This window comes from Syngnathoides biaculeatus, chromosome 18 (assembly GCF_019802595.1).
Source record: "Syngnathoides biaculeatus isolate LvHL_M chromosome 18, ASM1980259v1, whole genome shotgun sequence".
NCBI classification, from domain to species: Eukaryota; Metazoa; Chordata; class Actinopteri; order Syngnathiformes; family Syngnathidae; genus Syngnathoides; species Syngnathoides biaculeatus.
In genome coordinates, this window is record NC_084657.1 from 18164293 (window position 1) to 18183048 (window position 18756).

Sequence of the window (18756 nt, forward strand, 5' to 3'; positions counted from 1 at the left end):
CGTACTGCGGCGACTTTGAACATACCCCTAAAAGCAACATAGCTCGGCTCCACCTCCTCCTTATATGCCACCACGGGCGCCGAAACTGAGCCACACCGGCTGAGGCGCTGCGTTCAGCGGTCACAGCTTCTGCGAAGGCTGCGCGTCGGGCTTTGCGACGGGGGCGGCTCTGAAGAACCCAGCCGAGAATGCATTACTCACGTGCGCGCATAAAGCGCCCCGGCTCAACTGTGACTAAAGCAGCAGCGCTCGGCTCTGTCATAAGCCACACCGGCCGGCTGCTATGAGCCACGATGGCACATCTCCGCCGTGGGAGCGGATCGGACGGGATGCGGTTTGGCCGTGATTGGATATCATCTGAATATGGCTCGAAACAATAGCGTAATATTGCCCCGGTAACTTAACTCGGTTGTGTGGTGTTGTCCTTTTCGAAAAGAACATCGGTGTCAGAAGGGGCGTCGGAAAAATGCGAATATCTCAGTTGTTCGGCTTCCATAGTAGCAGGCACTGCACGTTTTCAACGGCGGAAGTGACGATGACGTCAAGGACAGATGACGCGACTAATATGGCGACCGCTTGGATGCGCAACTTTGTGCATGGATGACACGCTCTCCGCTCACTTTTTTTTTCGTATAGACATTGAAGTGAATACTGTTATATGTATTTTTCATTACAATATCTATTTTAGAATGTTCATAGGGATGTCAGTCCCACTTTAAATACCCCACTGCAAGCATTATGAAATCAATATAATTACTGAGAACGCTTTCGCATTTTTGAATCAACAAGCGAAAAGTCGTACATTTCGTCATCCCGGAGAGTGGAAAGCTCAATCGGCGCCGCTGAGGAGCGCAAACCTCTTACAGCTGATGTTTATTTTATTTTAACTTCCAACTGCGGGTTCAAAGGCTTCCGTGGCTTTGATGCCAGAGCTTCTTAAATGATTCATTCGGTTCAGAGCCATTAAAGAGTCACGCAGCCGCCATTTAATGCTAATATTCACGTTGCAGAAGATGCAGGCGGTGCGATCACGAAAAAAAAGCTACGTACGCATAATCGAGGGAGGGGAAAAGATTTGCAGCTGTCTGCAATTTTTTTTTTTTTTAAGACACAGAGCACGTAAGCTCCTAAAAGACATCACGTATACATAATCCTTGATGCATTTTGGGTGTTTTTACTAAAAGTGGATCAAACTGCTAGCAGGGATGTATGACAACGCAGAACTTGCGAGACGATTTGGCTCAACAGAATGTTTTCCACCACGTGACCTCATCTGGGGCACTTGACCATGCTGGATGGGTTCACTCTACTGACGCACCGTTCACTGCAATGCATTTGCATACAGACCAGAGTCACACAAATGTTCATACGACTGTTAAAAGTGACGCATGATGGGTAAAAAGACTTTGGAAAGTTATCGGTGCTCATTAGATGTCGCTTCAAGAAACCGTTACGACAAGAAGCGTGCTTTGATCGACAATATCGACCCATATGCCTTGGAGAAACACAAATGGAACACACAACTGCGGGCGTCAGTAACCTATCCAGACATCGTCCACTATCTCCTCTTCTCGACAAGCGCTTATACCGTGGACCGACTAAAGAATTACAAAAGGTCTGGAGGCCTACAACCATTTCATCGATGGCTCGGTTCGTCATGCGGCGGTATCCATTGTAAGCACACTCCTAAGGTTAGTGTACCGCACATTGCAATTTAAACATGTACTCCGTGATTATAGTCGACATTATGTTAAATTATGTCGATTATACCAATGAAAGACGTCTAGGTTATTATTTTTGTTACCGATAGGGAGAAAGAGAGGCTTGACCGGGACAAGTCCACTTCTGCAGGTACATTTTTCACTCAACTCACGAAACAGCGAGCAGTGCGGTAACTTGTTTTTGCAAACTTATTATAATGAAACAGAAAATACAGATTTTGGAGACAAGTATTGGATTCACACACACAAGTATTGTGCTTAGCTGCTAGATCGGCTCTGCTAATACGAGATAGCCACAGTTGTCGCCGTTTGGTTGCTAACTGCTCCGTTTTCTCACACTGGATCTTGATCCCAGCTGGCAGTCGAAAGAAAGACGCTTTACAACGCCGGTTTGAGGAATCGATAACATAGCAGTGCGCCTCCATTCATACGGCTTTCTGAAATGAGTCCTGCTTAGTCACGCGTTGTTGTACGTGAATTCACCACACCAAGATGGCGCCCGCGTTCTAAATCGGAAGGTGTGTGACGTCAGTGGAAAACAGTCTATTGGAATTTGATTTCAATTGAAACCTCAGTCAAACAACTCCAAAGTGAACCGTCAAACAGAAATCCAAAACCAGAACGAAAACCAGGTGCACATAAAGCCAGTGTTCGGTTTGAAATTTAACATTTGAAAAACAATATACTTGTATTCTTTGGATTACAACTGAACTGTGCTATAATGTAATATTTCAACTCACGTGGCATCATGTTACAACTTTAATATATTTATCTAATATTTATACACGATATTATATTTTGACTTCATCAGTCTACTGAGTTTTATTACTAATAATTTTGTCATCATATGATTTTTAAATTGTAAATTCAAACTTTAATCTCACATTCAGAATATATATATTATATGATATTATATATAATAATATATATTATATAAAAATATATATTCTTTCAACAATTCCAAACTATGTATTTTGTTTATGCCTGTCACGTGCACACTACAGCTAGATGGCGTGTATATTGTGTACAACCAAGAAAACAGAAGCTAATAGAGCTGCATGATCGCATCGTGTGTGTATACTGACTTCAGAAACGCAAATGAGCTTTTTTGTCTCCGTGCTGTCATGCCCGGTGTGCCGTGGGCTGCCGCAATTGTTAAAAAGCTGTCCTTATTTCGCAATGAGAAAAAAAAAAAAAAAAAAAAAGATTTATCCGGGGAAAAAAAAAAACAAGTTGAAACGGTGCGTGTGTGGAAAGGCGCTCATTAGGGAGAAAAAGCTCACAGGCAAGAGGAGGGCAGGTGTTGTTGGTCTTTCCGTTGAGATGAGGAACATGTGTGGCAGCACGAGCTCTAATTAGAGAGTAGTCTGAACAAACCAGCCGCTCATATCTTTGACACAGCCTGGTAGCTCGAAGGCCTCCCTTGTTAATGCCCACATAATACTGGACATAACCACACGCGTTTGTGTATACACACACACAAGCATTGTGGATGTGGAGGGTCCGAAAGGATCCTGGACCTAGTTCGCATTGCGTGCAAGTTTTCAATAGTGGGTAGAGTGGTGCTGACAATGCATTCAGCCGTTTTGATTGTCTGTTACAGTCGGAGTTCGTCCTTTTTTGTGCTTCCTCAGAAGCCGCAAGAAGTACATCCTTTGCCGTGCTTTTTTGAGGATGGAGTTGATGTTCGTTTCCCACTTCAGGTCCTCTGAGATTGTAATTCCCAAGAACTTGACGGTCGCGACGGTTGACACAAGACAGTTTGACAGCGTCTGTGGCAGCTGTATTGAAGGATGCCATGGCACATAAATGCACACAATCAGTCAATGCCATTACTCCTCAACTCATCTTGTCATGTAAATAAAGCATATAAGTATATTCTAGGAGTTGTCACGTATCAACGGTGAACAGGTGGACCCAAGTCCAGGACTCCAAGACGAGGACATGATGTTCAGTGGGCTTTACTGTAAACGAAAGTTGTGCACAACAACACAGTCCAAGAAGGCAGCATCCAAAAGACAAGAAACAATGTCCGATAACTATGAGTCAACTAAAGAACATAACCAACAGCACGACTGGACTATAATGGCGCAGGGGCGCAGTAACCCTGGATGCGGGAAAGCATACTCAACAAACTGGCAGAAACCAGTGACAGAACTCCAACCTGAATGCATTGTCTAATCACAGTGCTTCATGTGACACAGCTGTGACCGGCGACAGGTATCGGAGATGAAACCGCCATGAGCGGTGGCCAGGCCGCACCCCTCTTGGCCACGGTCCAGCCTTGCTCATGACAGGTGTATGTATATATTCTAGGAGTTTGTTTTTTTTTTTTTTTTTTACCTTTCTACAGTAAAGTGACATTAAATATTTGTTGGAAAAAGGTCAGGGACGATATTGGGAGCCAGCATTTGTCTTGCTCCAGAAGGCCCATGACAAAGCCCCCCGGTTCGGGGTTGCCAATGCTCATCGCAATGACTCTGAGGGGGCATGGGAGAAAATGCTGTGGTCGGACAAAACTAAAGATGTGCTATTTGGGCATCACTTCGTCAACACGGTGTTTGGGAGATTTTAAAAATGTATATTATTACTCTCATAAGAAGATCATCCCAGTCAAACAAACACCAAGGTGGTGATTTTGGGCACAGGGCCAATGCAGAAAGGGACATGCTGTAGAATCTTGGAAGAATGGGTAGAAAAAAAAGCACATTCAAGTCATGGCATTTTCTCGTCAGTCTCCAGACCTCAAAACATGAGGAGGAAACTCAAGATTTGAGTCTCCATGTGGCAACCAAGAGTTGAAGGATTTTGAGTTTCTGGAACGAGCTCGTTAATGTGCACTGCCAACATGGTTTCTCCCACAAGTATTAACTGGATCTTCTTTTTTTTTTCTTCGTTGATACATATAATTTTACACCCAAATGCAACCATTTCGAAGGAGTATTGGCGTAACGAGTTTGTCCACATGTTTGCAGATCACTTTGAATCACGTTCATCCTGCTGCAAGGCAAATATCCCACTCATTTTTGTAATTGGATTAATCCAGACGGATTGGTATTGAGGGGAAATCCACATTAGAGGGGGAAAATGCATTTTTTTTTTTTTTTTTTAAAGAAGCTTGAAATGCAGACGTGAGATAGGAAGTGAAAGAGATTCAGCCTCCACAAATTCCTCGGTGACTTTTTGCTCGGCTCCAAAAGATAATTTTACTGTTATATAATAGTTTTTCTCTCTTGATCAATGCTGAGAGTAGCTCGGTTTTTTTTTATGTCGCTATACTGACCCCTACTGATGGTGGGGGGAACTGCTCTAATACTGGAGAAGACGAGGAACCTTCCATGCATCCAACGGACCCAAACAAGGAGAAAAACTCCCCACAGGAAAAGTCCACGGTGATATTCGAATCTTGAAACTAAGAACTGGAGTGGAGACGTACTTAACACTTACCCACTGTGCTGCCCGAGTGATGGAAGCTTTCTCTGGTCCTCTGAGCCTGAACTTATGAGCATTCATAACACTTCTAACTCATATTGGAGAGCTCCTGGTTTCGAATCTTGGTTTTCTTTCTCCCATAATCCAAAAACATGGATGCGAGGCTAATTGACCCCTCCGTGGATATTGCGCAATCCGCGTCACTGACCAATCAGAGGCCAGAGATCTGCATAAACCATAGCCCGTTTTTGCTCCCGCCATTTTCTCAGACAACATTGCATGGTCCAGTATAGGTTTAGTTAGCGTTTTATCGCGTATTTGGGTTATTTAACAAAAAATATGGTTAAGAGGTGTAGTCACAGACTTTGTAATAGTGACGACAGGTATCCTGAAAGGCTAGTTGGTGGAGTTCGATTCGTACCCTTTCCAAAACCGAAGACCCAGTACGAAAAATGCCTTCGATGGGTCAAACTTTGTGGAAGACCGCATCATCAACTAAATCCATCTAATATCAACCGGAACACATATGTTTGCATGAAGGTATGCCCTATATTTGATTTTCAATACATGTCTCGTATAAATGAATTCGAAGTTCTTCGCTAGCATAACACTGCTGCGTGTGAACGATTGACACACTTATTCTTTGTTGAGCGATATTTAGCGATGATCGGACTGTACAAACGTATTGATTTCTTGCTGGCTCGCGGCCGAAGCTTAACCAGACTGTGTTTGCTCGAAGATATGCCCTAAATTTGATTTTTAATACACGTCTCGTATAAATGAATGAGACGTTCTCCGCTAGCATAACATTGCTACGTGTGAATGATTGAATGAAATCAGAAGCATGGCGTCTCTCTCAGTTAAGAATGTATTGTGTTTAGAATCTATAATATATCGTTGATTTGAATGAAATCAGAAGCATGGAGTCTGTCTCAGTTCAGAATGTCTTGTATTGTATTTGCCATTTTTACTGTTTGTCTTACGTGAGCGCACGTGGCGTGACGTCACGTCAGGAGGCGTGGTTAAGTGCCCTGTACGGAGGGGTCAATTGACATTTTGGCTCCTTTGGATGAAGGATAATCATTAGCACCTGGGCACACAGCAAGAAGCTGGCCTCTGGCTCCCTCTGGTGGTAGAGATTAGATTTATCACGCTTTTGCCGCAACCTCTGCAATATGTTCATGCCAATCGTCCCCTGGTAATTTCTTCATGTGGACAAATAGAAGGACTAACAGGCCCACCACATCCATTAAAGCAGGAATCATGGGGTGGTATGTTTACAAGCTTTATTGCGTCTGCACAGCAAGACGCAGTCTGCTCCCGGGTCCCACTTGGGATTCGCAGTTAAGAGAAGAAGAAGAAGAAGAAGAGCGAGTGAGAAAGTAAGCCATCTGCTTCATTTGTTTTAAAAAATGAAGAAGAAGAACTAAATGAGTGGGTGGCGTTTACTGTACCTTATTTAAGTATTTTATACTTTTTGCATAGCCATCAAATTGACATGAGAGTTGAAGAAGGAGGAAAGTCACACTGAAATGAAGCAGAAGATGTTTGCCTTTTGAGTTTGGGTTTTTTCGTTGGTGTAGAAATGGACTGCGTCGTAATGACAAACACTTTCGACCATTTTGACCACTGCACAGCAGACATACACTTGTTACTTCCAGAAATTCTTGGAAAACTCCACGGGATCACACTATTATCGAATAGCAGTTTTACTTTGTTTTAGTTTTAGATACTACTATGTTACAGGCCTTAACTTCTCTTGACACTTGCATACCTTATATGTTCAAATGTAACTTGGACTGTTAAACAAATTACACTAATTCATGTACATTGTTCCCTATCACGAATACTAAAATGTTTCCTAGATTGTCCAACATTCCAACTATTTTTTTTTTTTTTTATTTCACTTATGTTCCTTTTTTAACGGCAATCTATTGTACCTCCAATGATTGTCAACTTACTCACACATCGGAATGTGCAGCTAAATCAAATCAGCAAAAGCAAGTTATTAAATGTTGGACCAATGGACAATTTGGGGTCTTTAATAGAGGTGAAAATTTTTTTTTTAAAAATTGACAACTAATCTATTATCAAATTAATTGACAACTATTTTGATTAATCGTGAAGTTAAAATGGTCCAAATAGTTAGACTTTGAATCTCTCAACAGTAAATATGCTCAGATACCAGCATTGTTCTCTGTGAAAGTAAAATAATTATTCTTGCTTAATTTAAAAAAAAAAAGACAAAGAAAAAAATGTTTGCCAATTTTCTGACGGATAATGCAAACCCAACCAGTAACTGGATTAAAATCAATTTATGTTTGTACATTTTTGGCACAGTCAAATTGAAAAATTCCTGTTTTTTAATAAGGGGATGAAAATTAAAACCTTTTATCCAATTCATTGATTCATTGAATAGAATTATTGACAGCTTGATCAATTGTTTAAATATTTAACTGCACAGGACGGCCAAAGAATTTTTGTGCTCAAAGCTATAAACGTGCAGTAATGACATTTTCCCCCAAATTTAACCTGAACATTTGGAGTGGTGCTCAGGGCTTCCACGAGGTGGCAGTATGGCTCTGTAAATCAAATCTTGTTCATGCCTGTCAAGCTTTGGCTAAAAGAGAGAGTTTTTCTTTATCCATCCGTTTTCGTAGGCGCTTATTCGCACGAGGGTAGCAGGAGAGTGCTGGAGCCTATCCCAGCTGTCAACGGGCAGGAGACGGGGTAGACCCTGAACTGGTTGCCAGCCAATTGCAGGGCACATCGAGACAAAGAGACGCACTCACAATCACAAAACTAATGGCAATTTAGAGTGTTTAATAAATGTTGCATATGTTTTTTGGGATGTGAGAGGAAACCGGAGTGCTCGGAGAAAACTCACACAGCTACGAGGACAATATGTAAACTTCACACAGCCGGGTCCGGGATTGAACCCAGGACCTCAAAACTCTGAGGCCAATGCTTCACCAGCTGATCCACTGTGCTGCCTAGTTTTGCTTCAGTTTGGTTTTATTTAGTTTATGTATTATAAAGGAATTAATACATCTTTGAACAATGTGTGATAAGGTAGATATTCCCTGAAACATATCAATTAATTTTGCATTATCTCCTGTGGGGAGAAAAAAAAAATCTTTTGGAATTCAACCAGCAACCCAGAATTAATTAGGCGTGAACTTTTAACAAAGCTGACGACAAATGTTTTCTACGCATTCAAACCAATCAAATATTGTCATCAGTATTGATATCTAAATCAAAGCACTAACGTTCACATTCACAAATGACACTCGTGTCAATTCTTATCATTTTAATGGCAAAATGACCTTATCGTGTCCACCGTGCGAACAGCTTTGATGAGAACATCGTGTTCATTGAACACACGGTTCGCCGTGTACCCGTTCGGGCAGCGACGCTGGAAGAGAGAGGACAAGAAAGGCAGATGGCGCATCTCCGAGCGGAACCAAAAGGAGGCAGCTCACGCGCGACTTTCGGGCCATAATGTGCTCAGCCAAGTGCGCCGAGTGCTCCTGACAGCACAGCGCTGCTTGACATCGATTGCCGCTGGGGCATTCTTTGGCTGCAGGGGCACACGGTGGACCCGGGCCGTGGATTTCCACGCAAACTTTGCAAAGCCGTGTCAAAGAGATCCAAACAAAGCGTCAAGATGCACTTCTGGGAGGTTGTTTTACTTTCTGTACGATCTTCACGCTGAAACACGAGGACCCTTGGGACTTGCCACATGTAAGTGTCAAGTTATACATAGAGGAACAAAGATGAAGGACTATCCCCTCTGTTGCTAAAACTAATCCAATCTATCTGAAGAAGCTGGGAGGTTTATTTGTACTATGAATTTTTTTCTTTTCAGTGTGGCTCTAATCACAGGAAAAGGGTTTCTCTCCAGCTTATGTGACATATTAAACTTCTCTTAATCCACGTCCAACCTATATTTAGTTGAATACACTACAAAGACAAGATATCATTGTCTTTAGCAAATAATCATTCAATTTTGTGGCAGCAACACGTTTCAAAAACACTGAGACCGGTGGCAAAAAAAAAAAAGACTGAGAAAGTTGAGGGATGCTTGTCAAACCCTTGTTTGGAACATCTCACAGGTGGACATGCTAATTGACAAAGAGGTGGGTGCCATGATTTGCTCCGTCATTCACAGACAAAGGTGGGCGAGGTTCACATCTTTGTGAAAAAGTACGTGAGGAAAATAGTCAAGCAGCTTAAAGCCCGGGTGACATCCCTATAAACATTATAAAATAGATATTGTAATGAAAAATACATAAAACATTATTCACTTCAATGTCTATACGGGAAAAAAAAAAGGGAGCGGAGAGCGCGTCATCCATGCGCAAAGTTGCGCAATTGAGTGTCCCTCGACATCCAAGTGGTCGCCATATTAGTCGCGTCATCTGTCCTTGACGTCATCGTCACTTCCGCCGTTGAAAACGTGCAGTGCCTGCTACTATGGAAGCCGAACAACTGAGATATTCGCATTTTTTCGACGCCCCTTCTGACACCGAAGCTCTTTTCGAAAAGGACAACACCACACAAACGAGTTAAATTACCGGGGCAATATTACGCGATTGTTTCGAGCCATATTCAGATGATATCCAATCACGGCCAAACCGCATCCCGTCCGATCCACTCCCGTGGCGGAGATGAGCCATTGCGGCTCATCGCAGCCGGCCGGTGTGGCTTATGACAGAGCCGAGCGTCGCTGCTTTAGTCACAGTCGAGCCGGGGCGCGCACGCGACTGAGTAACGCATTCTCGGCTGGGTTCTTCAGAGCCGTAGCAAAGCCCGACGCACAGCCTTCACAGAACCTGTGACCACCGAACGCTGTGCCTCAGCTGCTGTGGCTGACTGATTTTACCGATTACGTGGTCCGCCCCAAACTATTTATTTATTTTTTTTGGAGCTGTATACACACCTACCTGTTATTTGGAACTCTGCACCCGTGCAATCCATTTTTCACAACGAACAGGGTCTCTTTCAAACTTATGAAGAGTAATTCCATTCTCCCGAGTGTTCAAGCAATGTCCAGCAATGCAATGACCCGGCATTTTGGCTAACATGAAGGAACAACGAGCTACCTTCCCGGGAGTAAAACTAATGGAAACAAGCGAGTCCACTTGGGGGCGCCGCTGTCCTTTACGTCACTTCCTGCTTCTTCTCGAAAACAAATCCCTCAGAGGATTTTCATGGCGGGAGTTACAAAAAGGTGTATACGTCAAAATCATGTTTTGTGGTGAAAAAACACGTGGGACCATATTGGCTGTGGGTTTTTCCATTAATAATATACCAAAAATCATCCGTTTGACGACACTTGACCTTTAAGGGCAATGTTCCTCAACATGTAATTGCAAGGAATTTAGGGATTTCATCATCTACGGTCCATAAGATCATCAAAAGGTTCAGAGATTCTGGAGAAATCACTACATATAAGCAGCAAGGCTGAAAACCAACATTGAATGCCCGTGACCTTTGAACCCTCAGCCGGCACTTCATCAAAAACCGACATAAATGTGTAAAGGATATCACCACATGGGCTCAGGAACACTTCCGAAAACCAATGTCACTAAATACAGTTCAGTGCTACACCTGTAAGTGGAACTTAAAACTCTACTATGCAAAGCAAAAGCCATTGATCAACAACACCCAGAAAGGCTGCCAGCTTCTCTGGGCCCGGGTTCTCCCAAGTTGGACTGATGCAATGTGGAAAAGTGTTCTGTGGTCAGAAGACTTCACATTTCAAATTGTTTTTGGAAATTGTTGACTTTGCTCCTCCACTCCAAAAAGCAAAATAAATCATCTGGACTGTTATGGATGTAAGGTTCAAAAGCCAGCATCTGGGTTGTTTATGGGGCTGTGTTCGTGTCAGTGGGATGGGTAATTTACACATCTATGAAGGCACCATTAATGCTTAGAGGTGCATAAAGGTTTGGAGAAACATGTGGTGCCATCCAAGAAATGTCTTTTTTTTTTTTTAATGAACACCCTGTCTTATTTCAGCAAGACAATGCCAATTCACATTCTGCACAAATTATAAAAGAGTGCGGATATTCGGCCCGACCTGTCTCCCCAAGAAAATGTCTGTCCAATTATGAAACGTAAAATACGACAACGGAGACCTCCCTCTGTTGAACAGCTGAAGCTGTGCATCAAGAAAGAATGTGGAGAGAAGTCCACCACGAAACTTCAACAACTGTTGTCCTCAGTTCCCAAACGTTTATTGAATGTTGTGAAAAGAAAAAGTGATGTAACATGGTAGTAAACATGACCCCGCTCCATCTGTTTTAGGAATGTGTTGCAGCATAAAAATACAAATGATTATTTGCTAAAAACAATAACGTATCAGTTGGAATATTAAATATCTTGCCTTTGTAGTGTCATTCATTAAATATAGGTTGTAATTGGGCTTGTATGTACTTATAATATGGAAAAGACCAGAAGACCAGACCTTGGATGTCATGTTTGGAGAGTAAACAGAGTCCATCAAGATTAGATATTAAAATTCAACTTCTTCCTTGCATTCATCGTCAAAAATACATTTTGTAGTATAATCTCCCATTTTGTGTGCGGAAGTCCCGGATGTGTGACCCACTAACATAGTTTTTTTTTGCTGTGACGTCATACGATTGGGCGGAGTTTGGGTGTTCAAAACACAGCCTGCCCTCAATCCCTCGGATTTTTTTTCTGCTTCCTGTCTTGTTTTTTTTTTGCGCTTGTTTTCTTGCAGCTGACTGGTTTGATCGCGTCCTTTTACGGGTTCTTTTTTCCCCTTTCTCCACGGAGAGGATTCGACAGCATATCATGTGGCTGGCCACTCCGATTTCTACACCCTGTTTTCTTCCGACGTCGTCTCTCTTTTTTTTTTTTTTTTTGTAGCCGCTCGCCTTGGTATGCTTGTTAATTTTCTAACTGTGTTCTAAAAAAAATTTTAAGGCGTATAAATGCACCCGCCACCGAGGAGATATTTTGCATTTCAACTCGAAGAGGTAAGTGTTGTAACGTGCAGGGACGTCCCACAATGAATGTTGTTGTGTGTTGTCTGTAATTGCAGCAACTGCACAGCAGCTGCCGCCTAGATTCTTTTCTATCACCTCCTTTTTTCCACTCTTCAAAACACCGCGCACACAACAATTTTTATTTTTTTTTTTTTTGGGCGCGTTGCATTGTTTCCGTTACGTCGGCATTGTTTACACGTCCGCCAGTGACCTCTTAAAATGTTTTTGTGCAGCATTTCCTTTTGCAGCAACCCCGCCGCTTTACTTCCTTAAACCTTTTTAAACACATTTACACATGAACCCCCCCCCCTACACACACACACATACACACACTTGGGACGTTACACTTGCTTCATGAAGCATACAAAATTCCAAGCTTACAGTTTGTTGGCAAGCTCTCTACGGGAGTAGCTGTGGCTAAGCTAAATGCTAATACATTGGACAAGGGATGCTTGGAAAGGGGTAGCAATCCCCAAGATACAGCGCTCCTACTCTCGCCATGCCACGGGCTTTTGAGTCATTTTGTGAGCACTTTTTATTTGAGATCAGCCTAAGTATGAGAAAAGTATAATGATCATTGCTACAAATGTGAGTCTGGATCCTTCGTGTTACCGAAAAGCCAAAGAAAATGCAAAAAATAAATGCTTACTGAATTGATAACCCTTTCGAATCATGTTCAAGTGTGTTTTGTTTTGTTTTTACCTCGACCAGGTGCGCGGGCCTCTGCTGCATTGTGGCCCAGGCGTTGTTGGCCATGAAGGGTCCGAGCGTCGTGGAAAACCGCCGCCTGCTCGGCCTGCTGGAGGCAGCGCTGGTGCGCGAGGCGCGCCTCTGGAAGGCCCCCACCTTCAAGGGCGGATGTGTCCAGGTGACCTTCTGGGCAGATGTTGACTACAACAATTAGTCAACAGTACCTAAAACTTTTTTTTTTAAACCTGGACTCCTTAGAATGCTGACATCCCATCGTCCCAACACCAAGACACGATAGTGTGGCTGGGGGACATGAACCGACGCTTCCGCTTCTGTCCAGAGACTTTGGCACTCGGCGTCTGCGTCCTTAGCAAGATGCTGTCCACTGTCAAAGTAGGTGAACCTGTGGTGCAAATTGTACTTCTACCTACTTCACTACTTGCGTGCTTTGTCACAGCAAATGGCAAAAAACAAAACGCAAACATATGTGGACACAGACGAAACCTGAACGAATGTAATTACAACGTGGAGACTGTAATACATTCTCATTAATTTAAAAAAAAAAAGTCCTTTTCAAAAATGAACAGGTAGCCCTTTTCAGTCATCAGAGCCAAAATGTAGATTTTAGTTTCAAAAAATGTTTGGAGACACCTGATTTAAAGTCCTCTGTGTTTTTGGAGTGTGGGAGGAATCCACAGTACTTGTGGGGGGGGGGGGGGGTGGGGGGGGGGTTCAGGAAAAGAAAACTGCTGTAAGGTGCTGATTCTGTGCCCACTGTGCTTTCAGGTGCAGCCCAAATACTTAAAATGTATTGCTTTTACCTCATTGGTCCTGGCTGCCAAAATCAACGAGGAAGATGAGGTAATGTTCCACTTAAAAAAAAAAAAAAAAAAACACACACACATATAAATTGGTGTTGCCTCCAAACAAAACCTTTATTTCTTTTTTTGCCTTGCGTTGGAAAACAGGCCATAGGTTCACTCAGCGACTTGGTTGCAGAGAGCCAATGCAGCTTTTCGACAGCGGAGATCGTCCGGATGGAGCGCATCATTCTGGACAAGCTGCACTGGGACTTGTACACCTCCACGCCCGTCGACTTCATTCACATTGTAAGATCATGATTGGCTTTTTTTTTTTTTTTTTTTTCTCAATTTGGTCCAGTGATTGTTTAAACAGATTTACCCGCCTTAACTGATTAGTCTAATCTCGTAGTTGTGCATAGTCATGATGTGATAATCTCGCCAACCTACATTCCCTGCATGAAAATCAACAGTGTGCTGATGGGTAGTTCATAAAGCCATAACCTTGCCAAAATAAATGAACCTTTTCCCATCCTTGGAATAAATTAATGCTACTTTTCCACTGTATGGTTCCAAACCCATTATGCTTTAGTGATTTTTTTTTTTTTTTCTTCCCATTTTCAAAAAAAATAGTACTGCCACAACCACTTGGTCAACGCTACACACCTAGATATGACAAAAATAAAACATTGTAATGTTATCTTACCCTGTTTTTCTGTATCATAATTTGGAGTCTCTACTTCGCTGCATTCCTTATCAGCTAGTAAGAAGTAAATGGAAAAAAAATTCTCTCATTCAGAGTGATTGGTTCAATTGTGTTTTTTGCAGTTTTGTATGACTGAAATGGAAAACCAACGACGCAAGGAGGTACTTTTAACTGGAAAAGAAGCATTATGTTAATGAGGGTCCAAGAGTGTTTCCCAACACTTCACTTCATGTATTACAAAGACTTTAATATAAAGACACAATATAATAATTAAAAAAATAAATAATAAAGACATTTTTTTATATATACTGTTCCACTAAGTATCTTTAAATAAATACTCTCCACTGAGGCTGAACAAAATCTTTTCCTAGATTTCTTCAGTCATATGGATAATTTGTTACAGACATCACCATGGTAATGATGAGGTGCTTCTACGTACCTCTGGGGCATTTTGAGAAGGCAAAATACAACCAAAAGAATAAAGATTTTCTAATCAAAACCCCATTTAAATAGTCCACAAATTTCCACTTAAGAGCACAACGTGAACATGGCTTATTATGAAGCAGCTCCTAAAGAGATTGTGTTCACCTTTTCCATCCTTGGACCAAGCAGATGTCCAGAATGCCTTTTTTTTTTCTTTTTTTTTTTTTGTTACCCTCTAGACCTGAATCAGGCTGGTCAGAGCACAGAAAAGCACTTGCACCTACGATACGATACAAACGAGTGAGTGAATGAGATTGACGGTGTGACGTGGTGATGATTCATCACCCGGCCTAACAACACAGATTATGTTCGGTAGAGGTCCAGGAAGATAACAAAGAGACAACAATGACATCATGCGCTTAACGTTTGGCTTTGCTTCATCTCTCGTCGCAGTTCCACGCCCTGCTGGTCTACGGCCACCCTCACCTCATTCCATCCCTGAGCCGTCAGAAGAGGCCTCCGGGCTTCCAGGTGGCGCTGTGGACCAAGCAAGTGCAGCACTGTATGGCCTGCCACCAGCTTTGGCAGTTCAAAGGTTCCACGTTGGCCTTGGCCATCATCACCTTGGAGCTGGAGGCGCTCACACCCGATTGGTTCTCCGTCTTTACGGACCTGCTGAAGAAAGCCCAGGTCAGAAAAAAAAACAAAAAAAAAAACAACTGCCCACGAGTCAATGTGAAGCATTTCCATTAAAGGGGAAATCCACTGGTTTGCGTTAACAATGTATCCAATAGGTCATGTAATCTGTACTCTATCTTGACAATGTGATGTTAAATCCCCTCTAATTTAAGTATTTTGAGAAGATTTTTATCTACAATTAGGAATTTTCAGGGGCGCTGCCATTTTTGCCAGTCACATGACCTACGTGGGCATATGCGACGTGTTACGTGCCGCAGCAAAGGCTCGATTACATGGGACACCATTATGCCTAGCGCTGATTTCTCGGATTTATCCTTATCTAATGAAAAAATAGCAGTATCTGTTGATCAGGAAGACGGAGGAATACTTCCATACGGCCGTGAACTTGCTTGGCCAATGAGCAAGCGATTTATCCTCGTCTGGTGAAGAAATAGTAGTATCGGTTTATCGGGAAGACGGAGGAATACTTCCATACAGAGCGGTGGAGCTGTGAGCTCCCTCCACCGAGCAGCAGAGCCGTGAGCTCGCTTCCCGCCGAGCTAGGAGCTTGCTCGGCTGGGTAGCGAGCTGTCTCCGCCGCTTGGCGCCGCGAACTCGTCAGACTCCGCGCCATTCTAGCTGAAGAACCATCGGAATATTCAACATTTACAGCCGGAGCTGTGGGCTCGCTCCCCTGCGAGCGAGCTCTGCGGCATTATTTATAGCCACAGGTTCAAATCTGTATGGAAGTATTCCTCCGTCTTGCCGATCAACCGAGTGGCCGAGCCGCTAACGGCTGTGCATGGAAGTATTCCTCCGTCTTCCTGCTCAAGCGATACTGCTATTTCTTCATCAGGTGTGGATAAATCCGAGAAATCGGCGCTGTGAATAAATGGTGTCCCATGTAATGGAGCCTTTGTTGCGGCACGGTACACGTCACATCTGCGCACGTAGGTCACGTCACTCGGGAAAATGGCAGCGCCCCTGAAAATTCGTAATAGTCAATAAAAATCTTCTCAAAACACTATTAAATGAGACAGGATCTAACATCACATTGTCAAAATACAGTCCATATTACATGACCTAATGGATACATTGTTAATGCAAACCACTGGATTTCCCATTTAAGCAAGACACTTGTTTAGTTTTCAACCTACTACCACCCTTCCATGGGGATACTGAAACTCCTTTATTTGGAGTGAGAACAAACTAATCTGAATCTGAATGCTTAACATGAACGTACAACTTCCTGCGAAGCCTAGACTGTGCAGGGTGGTTCGAAAATTGAGACACAGTGTGTCTGTGTGTGGACACTATTAACTACTGTGTGGTGCTAGTACGCTCGGTGTAGCAGCTAATAAGCATCTGGCGTGCACGGTGAAAACACAAGCTCGATCACAGTGAGAAACTAAATCAAAGTGTGGTGCTTGGAGCAAACATTGTACCAGAATGACTTCAGATAGCTTATTAATGAATCTACGATACTTTACCTGCAGTGGCGATTTCCATCCTTTGTTGAGATTTGGGTGTCTGCTTACAACAAGCTACTTCTGCTAAAATTAAGCTACTTCTGATGGAACTGGAACATTTGATGAAATGATGCATTCCAGAACAAAAAGTGCTTTGGCTTGACATCAGCCCAGAATCGTGCAGCAAATTACAGTTTGCTCAAAAAGAGATATATATATATATAGTCATTATTTTGAAATCTGTTGACTTCCCATCAAAGGTGGACAGCGTTGAGTTCATCCACTGCAAGGAGACGGTGGACGAGCATCTGCGCATCCTGGAGTTCTCCCTGCCCGCCAATGCTGTCTATATCTTTGACGGTGCCCACATCCACAAGGGGGAGGCAGACAAAGCCCGGACCCCCTCTCGCCGCCTGCGACGGAGGATCAGGAAGAGGCGCTCTGCCAACCAGCTCCGGGACTCCGATGAGTATTATGATGGTTTAAGGCGTTTGTACACTGAAGAAATTAGCTCCAAAGTAGAGGGCGGCGATGTAGGGGGATCGCCGTTCGATTCCCTCCAGGAGACTGCATCACCATGCCCACCGCTGCACCCCCCTGAGTAAGTCACGGCACATTTGGACCAAGCTTACCGTAGTTCCCATCGTATTTAGGGTTCACTGCATTTCGTACGAAACGAGTTACAGATGTTGGTGCAATATTCTCATACTTTTGAAATGAAAATGTTTGACACTTTAACTCCATTTTGCGTGACGTTACTGTTTTAAATCCTCCATCTTCACGTTCATGTGAAATTGTATGTGATGCAATAGACAATTGGTTGACTGAAGAGCGGTCCATATAAGTTCTCATTTACTTTTTTTTTTTTTTTTTTTTAAACCGAGAGGGTTATGGTATCTGCAATAAATATTTTGCTTTGTGTGAAGGATAAACTGGAGGCAGTTGTGTTTGAGGTCAGGAATGGCTGTTTAAGTTTAAATCCTGATTTTGTTCGTTCATGAAGTGCTCTTGTTTAAACCCCTCCCAGACCCATGGTAGCACTTTTCAGAAGACTTCAAATAAGGTGGATTTATTTTATTTTTTATTTAATCACATGTACTTTACCTATTATTTACTATCTCTAAAAAAAAAAAAATAAAAAGCTTAAATTTCGCAATTTCATGCTGCAACTGACTATAGTGACTGATGCCACGAGTTGATTTTCTTTCGCCATAGAATCACGATCATCAACAGTTCACTAGTAATGCACTCACTCGTTAATGCTACTATAATGGGACCTAAGTGTCCTATTTGATTTTTCTGAAGCTCTGTCATTGTTACTTATACTGTACAGAAAAAGAATGTTGTACTCTAAGTCTCGTGATCTGGTTCTTTTTGAATGTGAAGTGGTTACTGTACTCACAGTGGAGCTAAAATAGCGACCAGTGTTTTTCCCCCTTTTGTCCCCAGGCAGCTACTCTTTGTTTTGTCTGTACTACAAAAATAAAAAGGTACAAGTCTGTTTGTGTTTTAATCTCACAATATCATGAAAAAAAAGAAGTGACTGTATAAACCTTGAGGTTCAAAATGCACTGCAAACACCACTCGGCTACGTCGAGGGAGCAGATTGTACTGCTGGATGAGGTCCAAAGTGCCCTGCAGGTGGTGCACACACCCAATAATAATGGCAGTTTGTCAGTGGAGAGGACCTCTACGAAGGATGGGGCTCACTACTGTGTTCCCTTAAATCCCCACAACTTGGCCTGACTAAAATACAAACATAAAATACACAATTCTCCACCATTATTTTACCACCACAAAAGGAACAATTGGTTTAAA

At 42.7% G+C, this 18756-nt stretch overlaps 1 protein-coding gene across 3 annotated transcripts in view; it reads right to left on the minus strand.

The window, feature by feature from the left end:
* Positions 1–14660: 14660 nt before the first annotated feature.
* The window catches only part of septin8a (septin 8a), a 35437-nt gene continuing 31341 nt past the window's right edge, over positions 14661–18756 (minus strand). For 2 of the 3 annotated variants that reach the window (XM_061802585.1, XM_061802582.1), the window contains one exon: positions 14661–15466. In XM_061802585.1, coding sequence (XP_061658569.1) covers positions 15298–15466 — 169 coding nt within the window. In that variant the 3' untranslated portion in view covers positions 14661–15297. The remainder of the gene's footprint in view (positions 15467–18756) is intronic. The other variant, XM_061802586.1, reaches the window with a different exon arrangement.